This window comes from Ixodes scapularis, unplaced genomic scaffold (assembly GCF_016920785.2).
Source record: "Ixodes scapularis isolate PalLabHiFi unplaced genomic scaffold, ASM1692078v2 PGA_scaffold3__209_contigs__length_174095766, whole genome shotgun sequence".
Taxonomy (NCBI): domain Eukaryota; kingdom Metazoa; phylum Arthropoda; class Arachnida; order Ixodida; family Ixodidae; genus Ixodes; species Ixodes scapularis.
Window position 1 is genome coordinate 102,316,540 of NW_024609868.1, and position 20,298 is coordinate 102,336,837.

The 20,298-nt window shown below is 45.0% G+C and overlaps 1 protein-coding gene across 1 annotated transcript in view; it reads right to left on the bottom strand.

Annotated features, from left to right (window-relative positions):
* LOC8029290 (sodium-coupled monocarboxylate transporter 2) overlaps positions 1 to 20,033 on the bottom strand; it is a 102,780-nt gene extending 82,747 nt beyond the window's left edge. The window contains exon 1 of the mRNA XM_029967253.4: positions 19,589 to 20,033. Within this exon, the coding sequence (XP_029823113.2) occupies positions 19,589 to 19,918 (330 nt within the window). The 5' untranslated portion in view covers positions 19,919 to 20,033. The remainder of the gene's footprint in view (positions 1 to 19,588) is intronic.
* Between the last annotated feature and the right edge of the window lie 265 nt (positions 20,034 to 20,298).

The following is a 20,298-nucleotide window of genomic DNA, read 5'->3' on the forward strand; positions in this document are numbered from 1 at the left end:
CTCACTTCCTTGGCGTGTACCAAGATGCCTTGACATTCTCTCAGTGCAGCAAAGTCAAATTGTCACATTTTCGTCGGGCACGTCACTGTGGTGGCATTGTCGTGAGAGGTTTGTGCTTGTTGTCGGTCGCCGTCTGTGCTTGCGCTGGTTGTTATCACTTATCGTCGTTTCCAGTCATAATCGACTCTGCTATCGTTGTTGTTCTTCGTTGTTAATCCTTCGTTGTTTGTCGTTCGTCGTTCGTCGTCTGCCGTTTTTCATTCTCGTTCGTCGCTGTCTTTGTCTCTTGTCTTTCGGCGTTGTCGCGTCACCTTTGCTCATTGGTAGGTGTCGAGCGTTGGTTCAGGTCGTTTTTGTTAAGCGTCTTTGTCGGTAGTCCTTGTAGAACGTCGTTAGTATTAGGGTACCGTACCGAACCCGAACCGAAAACAGGAGGAAGACCGTTATTTCTCACCGAACCGAAACCTAGCCGTAACTGAAATCGATCATGTGAAATTGAACCCGAACCGGAATGAAACCATAATTTCATGTGGCGGTTAACGGTTCGTTAGAACGTGGTTCGGCATGATAAAATGTGAGCCGTGGATATATTTGCGGTTGGCGGCTTTAAGTCAAATAAATATTCGCGAAGGTGGCCTTAGCAGCGCAGTGTTGACTGAGCAAGCGAGAGCGACGTGAAGACATCTCAATACCATTGAAACAAAAAAAATACATTTTATGTGCGTGTGCAATAGGACTTGTTGTCGGTCACATCGGCGCGGATGCGTACACTTCGTTACACCGCTTCACTATGATGGACCGCAGCGAACCCTATAAGCAGTGGGAGTCAATCCAACGCAGTGCGAGTGTCACCTGACCTCTAGGAGCAGCGCAGCATTGTGCGAGTTTTTTAGTAACGTAAAACATTAAGAGCGCTGGATTAGCTGCAACGACTCGTATCGTCCACTGCGGTCAGCCATAAGAAGAAATGGTGTATATAGGGCCATTAGAAAAGGCTAAAACGTTCTTGTTGTTTTGTTTGTTTGCTACTAAACAATACTTCGTAAAAAAAAGTCTACGGCTGTCAGTGTGTGCTCGTTTGTTTGCTCCGTGGTTGCAAAAGCTTCAGAAGTCACTGGAGATGCGATGCGACGAAGAGCAAGACACTGGCCTGCCAGTCGCTCGTACGCCAATTGCCTGGAGCTCTCTCTAAATGCTGACTGAGAAAACCATTTTGTTTTGGTCTTCAACTATGGAATGGCGTGAGTTTTTTTTTTTTCATCTTTTTATTGTTATTTTGCTCTCTTTCTTATCTTTAACTCCGCCATTCTGGGCGGGTAGTTTGCGAGTACGATGCGAGGGTACGACTGCGATGTCACTGTGGGTGCCGGCTGATTTACTTCACATATGAGCACAGTACGTTGGCATTGTTTTCAAATGATTGTACGACGAAGTTTTTTACATACAATGTTGATCACGATAAAAAGTCAGGGCGGGAAGACTAAATTAGGCATCTATTTCTTTCGGTCTCCTCGTTTTGGTGGCACAACTTTTGGTAACCACTTTTCTGTGGCATTTTTAATGCAGCTGACTCCGAGTCGAGCGAACTTTTATTTTCATAACCACTGGGATCTGTGACCTTTTACATTTGCTTAGCTTTCGGCTGTTGAGAGCGAACCGATATTTTCAATGTATTAACGAAACGCAACCGAACCGGAACAAAATGCAAAGCTACTGATCCCGAACCCGAATGGAACCTCAATGATAACCGGTTCGACACCCTTGTGAAAACTGTAACTAAGCGTTTAATAAGGGAAACGGGTAGCGACTTCTTCCTTACAGGATGCCCACATCCCTCCCGGCATCCCCCTTTTTCTGTACCTCAACTCTACAGGTAAACTCAAGGAAAACATGTGCGTACCCATAAAACAATCAAGCGTGACGTAGAGCCTGCATCTGTGAAGGGTAGTCGACGGACCCAGGTTAGCGTACTTCCGTTGCTTTTATACCCACGGTCGCCACTGTCATGAGAACTTTGTGCTCGCCATTCTTCATCAGCGGTAGCGGTTTTCAACGACACTCATCGTAATTTACCGTAATAGTCTCCTTTGTTCGTCGCCGTCTTTCGTTGTTGTCGTACATCATTTCTTATTGTTGTTCGTCGTAGTTCTTTGTCACTGGTGGTTGTTAATTGTCGTTTTTCGCCGCTATCAACGTTCCTCGTCTCGTTTCACTATATGTTGTTGCTGTTTGTCGTGTCAATTGCCGTCATCTGTTATTGTGTTTGACGTCGTGTCGTGACGCTTTTCAAATCTCGTGAGACTTGACATCCGCCGTGTTGGGGCTTGTCGTCCGTCAGGAGACTTGGTGTCGTCCGTTTCGGCCATATCTTCCTTTTGCTATTGTCGAGGTCGTTTTCATGAGTCGCCCTTGGTCGTCCTCGTACATCGGCGTTGGTATTCATGCGATGAGGGCATCTGTGGCGTCGTCTTCTGTCGTTCACGTCCTCGGGTTTGACAGCCCGCCTTTTTCATCATTCTGGTTCGTGGAGGTTTTCACGGGGGTCCTTAAAAAGGGATAAATGATAACCATTGTCTTCACCACAGTATGACGAAAAGAAAAGAGCAGACAAGTTTCAAATGAAAACTTAACACCTAATGACTAAACTTGTGCCTGCAACAAAAAAAAAAAAAAAAGAAATTGAGCAGTCCTGTATTAATCTACAGTACAGTCATAGCGGTATCAGCAACACGTCACGGTGAGTTCATTGGGTATTGGTGTCGCGTTGACGGGCCGTGTGGCGCGGGAACAAAATTGCTCGAAACAAAATATTTTTTTTTCTGAACACTTTTTTTTTTGTTTTACTTGGACCCAAACGCTTTGGTTTTTTTTTGTTTTCTTTTTGGAACGCGTAACAAAGCGTATCCCGGCACGAGCTCTTGGCATTGACATTGCTACAAGGATATTTTGTTATCCGCTACTTTTTTTTTGTTTTCAGAGAGCGCGTGCAGTGGGCATTGGGTGCTACAAAACAGCAAAGTATAAAGCGGGTTATGAACACTGTGGCGCAACTCAGAGTTGGATTGAACGTGCCGAACGCGCAAGACGTTTGAACCGTGAGCACCGTTGGAAGGTCCACAATGGCCCTTGCAGGTTGCATTTGTTTTTTGGTCTACTGATGAGTATTAGATTATACCGCCGCCACTACGTCGTGGTACACTAGCCCTGAACACTCTACTTCTGCACTGTGACGTCTAGGGCAACCCGCACAAGATTGAAGACTTCAAATGAGAGCTGGAACGCCTGGAAGTCCTCACAGAAGTGGATTCGATAGGGGCATACCAGATAAATCACGTTTATATCGTGACCCTGCGATCGTCGGCGGCCGCGCGCAGGTTAGTCTCTGTCAAAGAGCTTAAAGTTAAAAGACAGGCGGTGCCTAGTCATTGACCTGAGCAGTGATAATGAGAGACTCAAGGTTTATTGGATCACTTTCCATGTGTTGAACGACGCAGTAGGCAAGACGTTCAAGCCCTTCGGCGAAGTTACCGAAGTGACACGAGACACCTGAATGGTCAAAGGTTTCCTTGGGATTCAATCTGCGTCAATGCTTGTGCGCATCAGTCTTAAGGAGGGAACAACGATCGACAACCTTCCGCACCAGTTACGGCATTTTGGCGGAAACTGCCTGATTGTGGTTTCTGGATGCTCACCGCTGTGCCTGCGCTGTAAACGCACTGGGCACATACGACAAGACTGCCGGGTGCTGCGATGTTTTGAGTATTACTGCTTAGGTCATGAGTCAGGAGTCTGCCTGAAGACATATGCTCTGGCCGTAGGACACCCAAAACCCGGCCAGATGCACGAGATGACTATGGACGTTGACGAGGCGTAGAGCACGGCGCCTAGCACCACACCTGCGGGCTTCATCTTAGAAAACAAAAGGCCGGTATTCTCTCACTGAAAATCAGCAGAGTGGAACAGCTGGTAAAGACAAAGAAAACGTCACAAATAATGCATATGACAATCTTCGAGTGAAGAGAGTCTCGAACTACCCAGTGCCTGAAGTTAAAATCAACCGCAATTCGGAAGAACGTTCTCTAAAAGAGGAATTGCCGGAAGTCGTCGAAATTTCTGTCTCGAGTCAAACCAGCAAGCGTCTTCTTGACAAGTCTGAGAGCACAGAGGCCGGGGACGACAACTCCGCAGAGTAGGTGCCATAGAACATAATAACTTAAAGGAAAGGACGTTATATCCTAAGCTTTATACCCGAGAAAACTCACAATAATGCTTCACGACGAAAGTCCGGACTGATCCATTAAAGTCACCCTGTGACAGCTAACTTAGTCAAGTGTTAAGGCAATGAACAGGAGAGTAATTTCCTGGGTAGTCTGCATTATAAATTCTGCCTCTTAGGAATCTGTGGTATGCCAGAACCTCTCCACTTTGCCACTTTGAATGTTTGTGGGTTCAATTCCAGACAAACACAATACCAATTACAACTATGCTAGCTAAAAAGCAACTGGATATTCTGGCGATTCAAGAGACAAAAATGTAAGAAGACGAACAAGCTGAGAAAGCATTGCAATCTTTTATTTTAAAGTGCGAGGCTTGCGTCAGTCGTGCGTCGTGGAGTTGGTATGTCAGTAGGGTACTTCGTTTCCCAAATAAACGATGCTAACGCTTTCCAATTCGACAGTAATGTCTCATTATCAAGGTCGTTTTATAATATATTTTACTTTACTATGTGAGATCTGTCTTGGCGAGCTATCTGCATTTACGCTTCAAATAATGTTAAAGAATACGAAGTTTGCTTTAACAATCTTCGGCCATACTTGGAATGTGACCGCATAGTTGTTTTATTTTTTGGAGATTTCAATTGTGTCTGCAGCGCTTCAGAGAGCTGTGCACAATAAAATTACCAACGACAGCAGTGCGAATCCTGTGGGCAATATGGAAGATGAGTGTGATATGATTGATATAGCGGAGATGCGTCTCTTAAGGGGACATCGCAGTTCGCGCAATTTCAGGCATCTACGCATGCTCGTCTTGATAGAGTTTCCATATTATCTTATTTAATAGATAATTCTTAAACATACAAAGTAGAATCTTTGTTATGCACCGACCATTGCTTGGTAAGTGCAACATTTGGGAGAAGAGCACATGCAAAAAAAAAAAAACATATTCCTTTGGGAGCTCTGGAAGCCCATTGCCAAGCTACTTAAGGATGAACAGTTTGTAACCAATGTGAATACACTATTTGGAAAATACGCTGAAGCAAACGAGCTCTCTTTACTTGAAAAGACTGAAGTACTTCAAGGACGAACCTAAACAAGTAACGATATGAACGGTCAACTGGCATAAAGGTAAAAGCAAGCGCTTAAGAGAGGCAATTGAATAAAGATTTTCGCGTCCTGCACGAATCAGAATGCGAGAACCAAAGTGCTGGACTAAAATATCTGCAATTTATAACGTGAGACATTGAACTTTTGCATTTAGAGCGCTACGAAAGTGCTGTTGCACGTTCTCATAAAAAAAATAAGAAAAGCCTGCAAAACCACTACTGGCTTCCGAAAAAAAAAAAGACTACACCTTAGCAAAAGATAGTTATGAAATTGAAATTCAACAACCTGATTAGAGCTGATACCATCAGTATTGAACAGACCTTTGATGTATACTATACCGAGCTCTTTGGAAGAAAAGGGTCATATATTAACTCAACGGGCTTGATGAAGTTTTTGAGGCATGTTCCTCGATTGCAAAACGATATAACGGGATGGCTCGAAGAACCGACCACGGTAGAGAAAATAGAGAAGTCTGTTAACGGTCTACCCAGTCATAAGGCTCCAGGACCCAAAGGAATTTCGTCGAAACTCTACGAAAAAATTAATAACTCGTAGCTGTACAGTCCCTGACGTAAATTGTGAAGGATACGCCGATGAAGTGCCTCATCTCTCCTTTTTGAAAACCCACAGCGTCTTAATTCCCAAGTCTGACGAATATTTAAAACTACGATGAGTCACCAACTATCATTCAATTACGTCGTGTAACACGGACTATAGAATATTCACAAAAATTCTCACGAGGAGGCTTCAAACGTAATTTGTCAAATAGTAGGGGACCACCAAACGTGAGGTGTAAAGGACAGAACAATACAGTCAAACATTCATATTGCGAGAAGTATTCTGGCATGTTGCTCAGATGAAGTTTGAATGGTTAGCCATGCTCCAAGTGGACCTCGAGAACGCGTTTGATAGAGTTAACCACGAACTTCTTAGGCATGTGTTGACACATGCTGAATTTGTGAAAGTTATTTTCTATGGGATTTAAATGGCCTACATAGGTTACTCAGCAAAACTTATTATAAACCTCAATCTCCAGACGAGTATACGAGTGCTGTCTCATCTCTCTGGCAAGGGCGCCGTTGTCACAAGTACTATTCGCCCTATATCTGGAACACTTTTGTTTGAGAATTTCTAAAAGTGTAATCATCTGATGATTTAGTCTCAACTCTGTTGAGGTTAAAGTACCAGCGTACGCTGATGACATTGCCATATTTTGTTTTGATAAAAGGAGCATTCCTGAGGTGATTCTTGCAACCAAACACCTTTGTAAAGAGACCGGAGCTGCAGTGAACTGGAAAGAAGTGCACTGGCTTCTGGAATTGTGCATGGGCAACGACACCTATAAAATATGAAGGCATTGAGTGGAGTGAGGGACCTTGTAAATATTTCGGTGTGCCGCTTCACGAATTTCGTAGTAGCACATCTTATTGGTTTGATGTAACTAACGATTTGAAACAACGTGTGCCAAGGTGGCCCACTCGCGGTGTGTCTATTTTTAAGAGAACAATGACATGCCACATCTTATTTATTGCGAAGTCTATGCATGTGCTGCAGGTATTACATCGTACCCGCATGAATGATCAGAATATCCACAGAGTGTGTGCTATGTTTGTATGAAGGTCCGGATCAGCGCCGATGAGGAAAGTGTTGGATAAGGCTACACTGAGTAGCCGAGCTGATAGAGCTCCGTCGCTCGTGCGCATGAACTCGTGCCTTGCGCCCGTGCCTAGAGCGTACGCGGCTCTGAGCCGATCGCCATATATTAAGCCTCTTGTCTTACCGTGCTATCGTGTCACCGTTCCCTGGCGTAACTTGCAATACGACTTGCAACATGGCGTCAGAAGTGAGACGCCGCCAACGATGAGCCGATTTCAAGAGCTCTTCAATACGGCGTCTTTTGCCATACAACCGCAGGAAGCATTTTGCTTCTCCGTAACGACCGAGTGGCCGAAGTGAAAAAGCGTTTAGAATGTTTCTGCACGTCCTCCGGACTTATCGCCAAGCCCGAGCTACACCAAATAGATGTTTTGCTTTACATGATGGGAGACCAAGCGGAATATATATATGGCACGTTCCAGCTGTCTGCCGAGGAGGCCAGGAAGTTTACAGTCATCATGGAGCAGTTCGGCAAGTATTTTATTCCGCGGAAAAACGTTATCTTTGAATGCGCTCGTTTCAACACGAGAGCTCAACAAGAAGGCGAGTCTGCGGTAGATTTTGTCACGGCGCTCCACGAACGTTTGAAGCACTGCGACTACGGCGAGCTTCAAGAACAGCTCGTCAGAGAGCGTCTAGTAGGAAGAATCAAAGATAAAAATCTCTCAGCAAGACTTCAACTCGACGCCAACCTCACACTTCTTGAGACGGTCCGACAGGTCGAAAGCGTACACTGTTAGCAAAAATAACACGCCCAGACGTGTAAACCGTTGTCCCATAGCGGACACGTCGAAACGTGTTCGTTTTACACGAGGCCGTCTGTGTTTTTCGTTTACACATGAGGTGCTGTGTAAACTTAACACGCTACACCGTGGCTGCCTTCCGCAAAACCGTTTCGAGCGTGTTCCTTATGAAACATGGCGGCCAGCGGCCGAGAACAGGCGAGAGGCGAGCCCAGCGAGCCGCGCGCCTTTCAGCCGAATTGAAAGCACACAGGGCGCGTTAGTTCTCGTTCGATGTCTTTTATACACAGTAAAGTCTCCAAGCGGCGGACGTAGCTACTTGCAAAGGTACGTACGTGCGTTGTCGGCGGTCGGCGGCTTCGGTAGCTTCAACAAGCCGCTAAAAAAAAAAAAAAAAAAAAAATAAATAAAAAAAACGAATGCCGAACTCACATGGATAAATAACTGGAGCAAACTATTTAGAATCGGGCGGTAACTTACGCCACCTATCGAGATTTCTAGCAGCTTGTTTTTAAAGAAGAGACGAGTCTGTTAACACTGCGAACGACCACGACTACACAGCAACCCTACATACAACGCAGGCAACACAGCACACAACTACACAGCACCGACATGTACACAAACACAACAACCGACACTACGCCCGACACTTCCTACTCGATATCCATTTCTCCCCGCGGCGCATATAAGCTTGACATGTGCGGGTGAGCTCTTTGGTCGCTGACCATTACAGATTTATAGAAGAATACACAAAACACGGCGCAATGGACAGCCGTGTGTTAGAACTGTTTGCATTTAAAAAGTATGGAGGCAAAATCTATAATGTTAGTCCGTTGCAATAAATAACGACATGTTAACCATAAATCTTAAACCGGTCATGAAAAAGTTCAAATTTTTGTTGTTTTCTTGCTTGACCAGTGTTATGAGCAGTCCGACTAGCTTGAATCAGATAGGAAAACAAATTATTGTGATTTTGTCATTACGTATACAATAATAAATGAAAATGATCCTTGCGCAAAGCATTTTTTATATATTTTTGTGAAGGACATCCGGACATCCGCCCAACACTTCACTTCCGCTAGTTGCAGCAGTTGCAGTACGGGAGCAGACGCCTTCACTTTTGGGGCGTTTGATGCAGTTTGTTGTCGTATGTCGTGTCGGTGTCGAGAAGAGCGGTGGGGCTTGGGAGTTTGTGATCGGTGTTATTCGTGAACACTGGTGTGGGGCGCTGATGCGTCTTTTTTTTATACTGCCACCACCCCGAACTTTGAAGATACACGGGCCCGTAGCAGTGCATTATGCTGAATCGCGAGCTCCTTGTCTGTTGACGTCGCTTTCCTGGTAGCACTCGTGGATACTGCAAGCGTTTAAACAGTGTGCACCGTCTCGCCTACATCCCCGGTGACGTACTCGACCTGTTGAAACTTATTGCTTCCGTCATTTTAGAGTACGCAAGGCAGTTATCTCGTTGGTCTGATTTCGGTTATAAAAGCAAGGCAAAACGCTCGTAGTTCCCGCCCTCAGTACACGTTAGACATCTTCCACACTTTGACACCGGATAACTGAATGAACGAGCATTTACACTCACTTCCGAGGTTACTCTCGCCGCTTCCTCACCGTTGAGCAGCAGGATGAGCTGGCGACAAGCCGCGGATGAAAGGCTTGAGCATCGACAGCCCAAGCGCACTCGGTGCCGATGCGGGCGACGCGGGTTTCTGTCAACCGGGAGGCCGGCACAAACCGTGACCATTCCAGCTATTCGTCATGACACGGTGTTGCAGAGAGCAGGGTAAAATACAGCTACACGGATCACCGAAGCAAACGACTGCTATCTTAAATCTTGGCTTGTGATTGCGCCTTTGTAGTAGATCATCTAATTCGCTTTGCTGGAGAGACCCAAACGACGGGCATAACAAAATCGCTTGCATATTCCGCATATCTCGCAAAAGCATTTACCCTGTCACCTTGCGAAAAGCGCGAAACACGGAGTCCGCACCGTCCTAAGCTTCCCGTTTTTTACCTGCTTTAGAGCAGTTTTTACCTGCTAGTAGATATGCCTACTGAAACTGAAACATGGCAGTGCCAGAGAGAAAGAGACAAAGTTGAGAAAGCTTGCTCGCTCTCCAATTTCTCAACTCTCAAGCGATTGTACCATAATAAATGCACCAACGCGTCTTCCAAAATAAAGAAAGAGCACTACGTTCACAACATAAAAAATGGTCTCAGTACATGCATCTGTGGGCAGGTAGGAAACCTTGCCCTAATTTATTCACGCCGCATGATTGGCGCAAAAAACTCGTTGCAGGACCGAATCATCTACTCGAGCGGTGTGCGTCGCTATGCAAACGCAGTCCAACACGAAGAAAAAAAATGGCAGATTTAAGACAACAATCCGGAGTCCATTATTCAATTAAAACAACGTAATTTTGTTGAAAACGCCCGCTGCTTCTTACTCACGGTACGTGTCGGGATACTTTTACAGTTTGAAACGGAACGAAGGAAGATTTACTTTTAGAAACGCTCGCTGCGTCCTCCCGGACCAGCTGTACCGGATCAGCCGACGACGACGGGACTGTACCCGTTGAACCTCCACCACGCAACAAACAATTCGCGCTCCGTGTTAAAAGCGTGGTTGAAACAGACCCGGAATACAAAGCACCGCACCACACACGACGAATGTTTCAGCTCTTTTTCGCATCGCCGGGTTGCACCAAACAGAACGAGATCGCCGAAGTCAACGCCGCGCTGTCGTGAACCTTGGCTTGTGGTTGCGAACTCGTGGACCCTGTGACTCCCTTCGCTTTCAAAGCACACACGACGATTACGAATGCTACTTTCCGTCTTCCAGGAACATCACAGGGGCACTTCTCCGGTCACGTCTTCACTATGTGCTCGCAAACTCCGAAGCTCTATGCGAAGCTTCTCGCGTCCCGTCAAACCAAAACAGTAGCGGCGCCATGCGTACTTGCCAGATTTTCTCCGGTCAAACAAAAACAACGAAAGCCAACCGGCGCTTGCTTCCAGCGTACATCGGCGTGGCGCTTGCGCCGTGGCCAGATCGCTTGCAGTTGAAGGTTGAAGCAAAAACGAAACCAACTGCAATGTCACGTGTTCACATCGAGGACACGCTTTTTATATCCATTTTAACTGTTTGGAACGAATAATTAGACCCACAACTTTATTTGTGGTGTCTAAGAAACTGTTATCAGGACCCCTAAACTAAATACAAACATGGGCGACATGAGGGAAGCCGCATTGCCATCGACCAGAAGATGGCGGCGAGCACGGTAAGCGCGGGTTTCGCCAACGTCCTGCGACATGGCGCAATTGCATTTGGTGCATATCTGTCTCCGAGACATGTTTCTTTCCGCGGCATTTGTCTCGACGGTCCTTTCTAAGTGCGTCCCCAAGCATTCCGGTGCTTCGATAGCCGGCAATGCCGCGGTCGTCGCCGGGGGCGGTGCGTGTTATCGAGGTCGGCTACACGGTTATGCGTGTATGACCGAACCAAAACACGTTTTTTACAACATCGCATGATTTCTGAACGAATTATCCGTTACTCATCGTGTAAATGTATGGTAATTTGTGTAAATAGCGTGTTTTTCACCCCAAATATTCGCCAAATACACGGGACTTGCTAACAGTGTACGTCAGCAGCAACCTGATCGCAATCCCAACAAGTAGACAGTCAACAAAGTCGCCTCGGCGCGTCAACAAGAAGTAAACCAACGACGTTTCGTCAAGACTTCTGGGAAATCTGCTCATTCAAACGACGAACAACCTCACCCAGAAGTGAAGCCATCCCCAAGCTCAAGCAAGAGTGGCGTTCAGAGACCGTGTCGCTGGTGCAGAAGAGAGCAGCACGTACGCGCCCAATGCCCAGCGAGGTCGAAAGAGTGCCGTAATTGCCATAAGAAACAACATTTTTTGTCTGTTTGCAGGTCTCCACTAGTTGACTTCGTTGAAGCACCTGAAACCAACTGCGGACAAAGATTTTACGAGCAGTCAAGTCTTCCGAAACTTCGGAATGGGAGACTACGATCCTGGTTCCAAGGCCAACCCGTAAAATTCAAAATCGACACGGGCGCCTACGAAAGCGTCCTTTCACAAGCAACATTCGACATGCTCAGACGTCAGCCTCTGCTTTCAGAAGCACCTCGTCAACATTACGAGCCTGACGCAAAGCTTCTCGCAGCTAAAGGCGTTGCAAGACTCGAACTCGCTTACCGCGGCAGGACAACAAATCCAAGAAGTCTACGTGCTTCACGACGTCCACACGTCCATGCTCGGAAAGCATGCAAATCAATGATCTGCAGATATAGAAGGTAATCCCGAAAGTCAAATTTCCTTCGCTGTTCCAAGGCCTCGGCAAGCTGCAAAAAGAACACCGCATTCACTTGAGCCATGAAGCGGAACCATTTTGCATCAATTTTCCACGCCGCATCCCGATACGCTTGTACGAGAAAACAAGGTTTGATCTACAGCGAATGCAGACAATCGGTGTCATTTCTCCCGTTGGCGAACCAACCGAATGGTGTGCGCCCATGGTAGTCGCCCTCAAGCCAAACGGATCGGTGAGAATCTGCGTCTAATTTACTGGTCTAAATCATCACAACCTGAGAAAATGGCATCCAATTCCTTCCGTCCAGCAAACATTTGGACTGCTCCACGGCGCGAAGATATTTTCGAAACTAGATGCTAATTCGGGATTTTGGCAAATTCCACTGGCCGAAGGCAGCAGGAAGCTCACCACCTTCATTACGCCGTTCGGGAGGTTTTCCTTCAACAGACTACCTTTTGGCATATTGTCTGCTCCAGAGCACTTTCAAAAAGCAGATGTCTTGTCTTTTCCATGGCATTAACAGAGTGGTCTGTCACATGGACGACATCCTCATCTGGGGCTCAACCGAAGAAGAACACAACGAGAAGCTACGCACCGTACTGCAGCGATTAACCAAATATGTATTTACGCTAAACGAAAACAAGTGTCTATATAACGTCCAAAAGCTCGCGTTTTTAGGCCAGCAACTAGACCACAACAGCATCAGACACGATGAAAGGAAGGTAGAAGATATTGTAAGAATAAATCGCCCGACAAACAAAACTGAGCTGCAAAGAGTACTCGGTATGGCCACGTACCTCACCCGCTTTGTGCCAAACCTTTCAGAGGTTCTTCAGTCACTTTCATCCTTGTTGTCGAAGAAGCAGGAGTTTCTTTGGGACTCTCCACAGCAACAAGCATTTAACAAATGCAAGACAGTACTATCTTCTCGTCCCATACTGGGCGTATACGTACAACCCCGGGAAGAATACAGTCGTCAGCACAGACGCTTCCTCCTTCGGACATGGAGCACTGATCCGGCAGCGACAAACTGATGGCAAGATTCCTGTCATTGCTTAGGCCTCAAGATTGCTCTTAGACATCGAAACTGGCTACGCGCAGGTCGAAAAAGATTCTCTTGCCCTAACCTGAGCATGCGGGAAGTTCGAGGACTACCTGGTTGGAAAAACGTTCAAGTTGAAGACAGACCACAAGCCGCTCGTTCCCAACCTCATGTCTAAAACTCTTGACGACTTGACACTCAGACTCCAGAGGCTAAAGAGGAGGATGATGCGCTACCAGTATAGCGTAGAATATGTACCAGGGAAAAACTTACTAGCCGCTGACACACTTTTTCCGAGCACCCCTACAGCAGACAGGGGACGCAGACGTTAAAAAAGACGTTGAAGCTTTCCTGTTCTTTGAACAAAGCTCTCCGAGTCAAGGACCATTGCCTACAATGCTAAAATAAAGCTAAAAATTGGACACAGTCTGTAGAATCCCAGTCAAGGACCATTGCCTACAATGGCTAAAGGAAAGCTAAAAATCGGACACAGTCTGTAACCAGCTACGAAAACTAAGCTTAAAGGAGTGGTCATCCAGAAGAGACTTCTCACAAGACCTGAAAGCTTTTTGTGAGCACCGACACCAGCTCACCGTAGAAGACGACTGGCTCCTCTATGCAGCCCGTGTCGTCGTTTCTGTCCCGTGAAGACAAGAGATAAGGCACCTCCTTCACTGAGGCCACGTCGGCATCACGAAGACACAAGCAAGAGCAAAGGACTGTGTCTGGTGGCCAACAATAGCAGCAGAGATAACTGCCACAGTAAAGCAATGGAACGAATGCAGCAAAACCACGTGCAATCGCAAGATCCCGCTTCAAAACAGAAAATTTCCTGACCGACCATGGCACAGAGCGTTGCAACGGATTTTTTCTACTTCAACAGCCGCTGGTGGTTGTTCATGACAAATTATTTCTCAAGGTACCCTGAGATATCACAACTTCGGAAACTTACATCGCTTACAGCCATTAACCACTGCAAATCAGTCTTCGCTCGCCACGGCATTCCCGAGATGACAGTGTCCGACAATGGACCTCAGTTTTCGTCATCAAACTGTGCTACATTTTCTAAGGAATATGGGCTCAAACGTACCACCTCTAGCCGATATTATCCCCAAAGTAATGGACTTGCTGAAGCGGCCATGAAATGCATGAAGAAATCAATGGAAAAAAAAAGACCCGTACTTGACCCTTCTCTCTTACAGGTCGACTCCACTGAAGAACGGGTACAGCCCCACTGAAATACTTATGGGTCGACGTTTACGAACCAAGCTCCCTATTGTTCCCGAGATGCTCATGCCCCACATGCCCGACATGAGAAAACTTCGGGACTTTGAAGAACTGTACCGGGCACACCAGAAGAAAGACTTTAATCGACGGCATGGCGTACGCGCAATGCCTGAAGTCCTAAACGGAGATGAAGTTTAGATCACTGACATCAAGCAAAAAGGTACAGTGCAGAGACCGGCAGAGGAACCCAGGTCTTACTTCGTGGACACTGACAGGGGGGTTGTGCGACGTAACTGAACTCATCTTGTTCCTTTTCCTGCAAATGTCCGGGAGGCGGAATTTGTTGACAGCGAAGATGCTCAAGAGCCACTTACAGATAGCGAAAGCCATCTTTATTCACACACGAGAAGTGGCCGATGCGCGAAGGCTCCCCAGAGACTTTGACTCTTCTGTATCGGGGAGATGTTGGATAGTGCTACACTGAACAGCCGAGCTGATTGAGCTCCGTCGCTCGTGCGCATGGACTCGTGCCTTGCGCCCGTGCCTATAACGTACCCGGCTCTGAGCCGATCGCCATATATTAAACCTCTTGTCTTACCGTGTTATTGTGTCACCGTTCCCTGGTGCAACTCGGAACACGACTTGCAACAGAAAGACAACCTTTTTCGGCGTATTTCACTTGGTTGCATCTGCTTACCACACCTTTATGTCAAACAACTTGTATCACTTTTTTTTTCTGCGGGACTAGGCACAACCATATCTCCACACGATGATACAAACTGAATAATATCCCATGCACCATCGTTTCTGGTCTCATCTGTGATTTCTAAACCTATGAGAAGCGTAGGTTTTGTAAACGAAGTAGTCGATTCGTTTAACTTGTTATCCACAAGATTTTGACGGGAATACCTCTCGTAGTGACATGGAAAGAACTCACACGAGCACTTTTAGACACACAATTCCCAGGCCCTCTTTATGGGCATTGTTTAATGATGGTCCGGGTAAAGATGTACTACGTCGAGTTAAAAAGTTGTATGCAGTAAAAATATTATTTTTTAAGCTACGGACTGATAAATTTCCCGTGAAAATATGGATGCAACGAAGAGGAAATTTTGTTCCGTGGTCGGTCTACTGTTGACTGTGTAAACAGCTGGAAAGTGTTGATTGCGTTTTTAGTAACTGTTGATGTGCTGTACTACTCTGGGACATCTTAAAGCAAACTTTAAAAAATATCTGCCTATAATGCCGCTCTCCAATCGTTTTATTTTAGTCGACAAACATGAAAAGGTTCTATTCGACCTTTTCATGCTCCTTGAGCTTCTCACTCTTTTGAAACTATGCATGACAGTGAGACACGCAGATATTAACTCCCAGCCTGCAAATGTACATTTCACTGAAAAAAAATTATATAATAGGAGGATTTATGCTCCCACACAGGGTGCCACAGAATGGGCTCGATTGCTAGAAAACATCCTTCAAGTAAATCAGTTGTAAGGTAGACTCATGATTTAACCATTCACGTGAAGTATTCATCAGGACTGCACAAGAACCGAAGTAGGACTGACATGATTTCCTCGTCCATCCATGCATGTTAGTTACGTGTAAGTACGGAATTCTGGGAACGTTTGACATCGAGGTTCAAGCGCCTGGAAATAAATCCAGCGAGTAAGGTTTCATATGATTCCCAGCTTTAGGTAGTATGTAGTGTAAATTGTCACTTAATAAATATATAATACTTAATAAAAAATGCTTAAATAAAAAAAAGCTGAGGCGTAGCTCAGTGGTTACGTCTTCGCTTCGCACGCAGCGAACTCAGGTTCGATTCCCGTTGGTGGCGGGCGATCTCCTTCAGAGATTTTGCAACATCGACGACGGACGACTAATGTCGTCAATTACAACAACAACTACTACCGCTACATCTAAAACTTCAGCATCAACAACGAGCGTCATTTCCAGTGGTTCAAAGAGCCTATAACATTTATCGCTGTAAAAATGTGCCGCACATCCTGCGACGGTTAAAAAGGGGCGACCATTCCGGAACACCTTCTTCCGCTGCTTCTATACGCACGCTAGGGTAAGGAATGTTCTGATCATATGATGACTTTCGAAAATTGGCTGAAACTTTTCAGATGATCAGAGATATAAAAATAAACCGGTCTGGCGGGATCGAAACAACGTTCCTTTGCGTGACATAAAGGTGCGCTGCCAAATCCCCCTCGCTGGCAGCAATATCAGCACCGTAAGCATCAAGCCTTGCAGAGGTTCGAGAATTGTTCGGGATGGGGGGGGGCGGAGCAAACATTATCCCCCACCCCCTTTTCTTTGTTTCTGGGGCTGATGACGCACGTTTTCCTTTCAGATTGCGGCTCCAGAACATAAATATAAAAATACGAAAAGCCGGGAAGAGTCGTCGTAGAGGAGGTTAAGATAGCGGTAAACCGATGATATTAATGCTCGCATAAGGTGGGCACTGAGAGGAATTCGAACCCCATTCTTCTGCGTGATTGCTATTGCGTTGCCAACTCAACCACGCAACCGCTAATACAGCCTATACTTCGTTTCACCTTTAAGTCCAGATGCAGCCGACGCTACTTGCTGATGGGATCAATCGTACGGCTGCAAAAGCGCACAGTCATGGTGTTCGTCATGTTTCTGTACGTGTTTTTCTCAACTGAATCAACCATGAACAGAAAAAAATCCTGTCACTTGCGCTTTTGACGCTGCATGCTTGGGCTCTTAGCGTCGGCTGCGTCTCGATTTAAGCTGAAACGAAGTATGGAAACTATCGCCTATGGAGCATATACACGATATCCAAATGTAGTATAATATTAAAATTATTACATTTATAAATCTAAACATAATATATACATAGTTTTTATTTAAGGGCTTTTCACATTTTTTTTTTAAATCCGCGACTGCGTTATAGTTACGCATGTTATTTGTTTAGAGGGACAATACATAAGGGGCTAATCGTCACGATATGTAGAATAATTAACTCAAATTAGAAACTTGCTGAGTGTTGTCGAGAACAAACTAAATCAGTAAATTTTATAAAGGATCACCGCACCTGAGAAAGGCGGTGGTGCGCTGAAGTTAGCACTCGCGCAACAGGCGCAAGGCTGACGGTGCCAAAACGCGGATGGAATATTATCATTCGTGTATATCATCCCAAACCATCAAATCAAAGCATATTGAGTAGCATCGTCTCAAAGTGGATATGGTTCGATTGTTTTGACGCATTACTTTATTTTTGAAATCTGGGAATCGGCACCTCGACAGGGAATTATTTTTTGGACAACTCAGACCTGAAATGAAAGCGGAATATCAAATGTGGAGCCCTCGAACGCATCCTGGTGCTTTGGCAAATAATTCAAAATGAGAAATGTTCTAGAAGACCGCTCTCGAAGTGTGGATAGATCGGCTGGTTTGACACATCCGTTCATCTCTCTTTATTTTTTTTTTAAATTCGGGCACACGCGCCTTATTTGGAAATTTTTTCAACTGGGCCTAGCACTTAACTGGTCACAAAATACGAAATTTGGAGCCCTCGACTTTAAGCTTCGGCAATGGAAAATCATTTAAAATTAACCAGATTGAGAAACTTGCCTTAAAGTGGACATGGTTTGTCTGTTTTCACGCATTTGTTCATGAATTCATATTTGGGCAGCCGGGCCTTGTTTGGGGACGGGTTGAGATCGACCAAGTCCTCAGCTGGAGACAAAATATAAAGTTTAATGCCGCCGACTAAAAGCCGGTGCTATTTCAAAATCTTGTGCTTCAGCCCTCTTCGACCGGAATGTCATACCAAGTTAGATATTTTCGTAGGCTCATCTCTTCATTTTTTTTTTCGGTTTCTGTGCAAGGCGATTGGGATAAATCATTTCATGAAAACATTTTGTATTTGCCTAAATAATACTTTTTGACATGTAAATGTTAAGTTAATCAGCACAATCATCCACTCTAAATTCGTTTATTCACCGCAGTGATCATATTCTTTAGAATGAAAATCACATTGTTATAATCACATCAAACTAATTATTAGCGAAAATATTTTAAAACCTTTTTTTTATAATTTTAGGTTATCGGAGGATAAAACAGCTGATTGTTTGCTAGTTTATTGGCCTCAGTTACACAATACTTTAAATGATCGTAAACGGCTCAACCAGAACATATCTACCTTATTCGGCAAATTGGTTTCAGGAACCCAAGAAACTAGTTTTGAGAAACAAAATGTAACCAGCATATCATCGCTACTCCTGGCTCAGCACAGTTGGAGGGGAAATCTTCTAATTTGTTGTATGTCTACATTGCGCTCTTTTGAACTTCAATGTTTCTCAAATCTTCTCTGTGGGCCTCCGAAATGTGTTTTTCTACATACAGGTGTAATACACATTTTAAACACTACCGAATTTTCCATATTTTTGGGGTGAGATTATATTTAATTGATGCCATCATAACGAGTTTTTCATAGCCAAGAGTGAACCGTACACTTCGATTAAGTTTGATACTATTCGTAGTGACAATATATCAAAACACTTCTTCAACTGAGGAGCCTGCAGTTCACACGTCATCACCTTGAACTTTTGGCACAACAATAGTGGTATATGCTACAATCGAGTAGTAGCATGGCAAACCGTTCAATGCGTAACGTTTCAGTGTGATGGCCATATTTGTATATTAAATACGTGAACGTCTATAGGAGCGTTTTCGGAACCCACTAAAGACGATGAATAATGATATGACACGAATTTCTGGATATATACTATATTGTTAACTTTTTCAGCAATACAAAAACAAATGAGTAGTGAAGCCCTTTTTCCATACAAATTAAAATTGAAATTCTCTTAATATATATACGTATATATATATATATATATATATATGTGTATATATATATAGTGGGAGCATTGTTATTTGCTCTTGTTACTCTTCGCGTGTGTTGACACAACTTTCCGAAAGGAAAGTTGTCTCAACTTTAACGTTAACGTTAACTTTATTGTCAACTTCAACGCTCACGTGTAACGTTGACTTCCACTCAGCTCCAGTTGATGCATTCTCCATATACTGTTGCACTCTGCTTATGGACACCCAAAAGAGCCTTTTGATAGAAATTAGGAATCTTTAAATTATGTTTAATGTACACGAGGTACGTACGAAGAATGCTGCTAGAGAACGAAAGGGGTAAAACAAAAGGTTTATATCCCGTTTGCTTCTGTACCGTTCACTTTTACAAAGCTCGCTAAAAAGCACTCACCTCAAAAACAGACGTCACTTTGAGGTCGTACAACACAGGGATGATGACTTTAGCCACGATCAATGACACAAGCGGCGCAGACGTGAAGTTCCACAGGTAGTGAAAACCGAAGGTGTAGTAGTGTCCGCTGAATCCGATGATCCCAATTGCCGACAACATTGACGCCAGGACGGACATGGCCAACGGTATCGTCTGCATTGTCCGACTTCCGAGAAACATCTCATCCGTAGTCGTGGCCTTCTTCCGGCGGTTGAACGCGAAAAAGAGTCCCAGTCCCAGGTTGGCGCACATCAACGTCCCAAAAATGGCGTATTCAGCAAAGTGATGCATATTTGCTTTTTCTCTTGAGGACCAGTTGGTAGTGCTGATGCGGACGCCGAGCTGCGTTCCTTTGGATCCGCGAATGAAACGTTGCACTGAGTTATTTACCAACCGTTACATTCCCGCTTTCATGCGCCCGTACTAACAGTTCTTTTTTATTGCACGGCAGCCGCGTGAGCAGGTACGTTTCGTAACGGGGGAGGAGCTTCTCGTTCATTTACACTGCTGCGCAGTCAGCTTCGCATTGAATCTCTCACTTTAATCTTCCTCAACCTCACTGGACCGAACAGTGTATAATTAAGCTGACGCTAACCTCGGCTTTTATCAAGCTACAACGGCTGGCTATCATATCGAGCGAGGCCAAGAAGGGGAAGGTACAATTTCTAGGC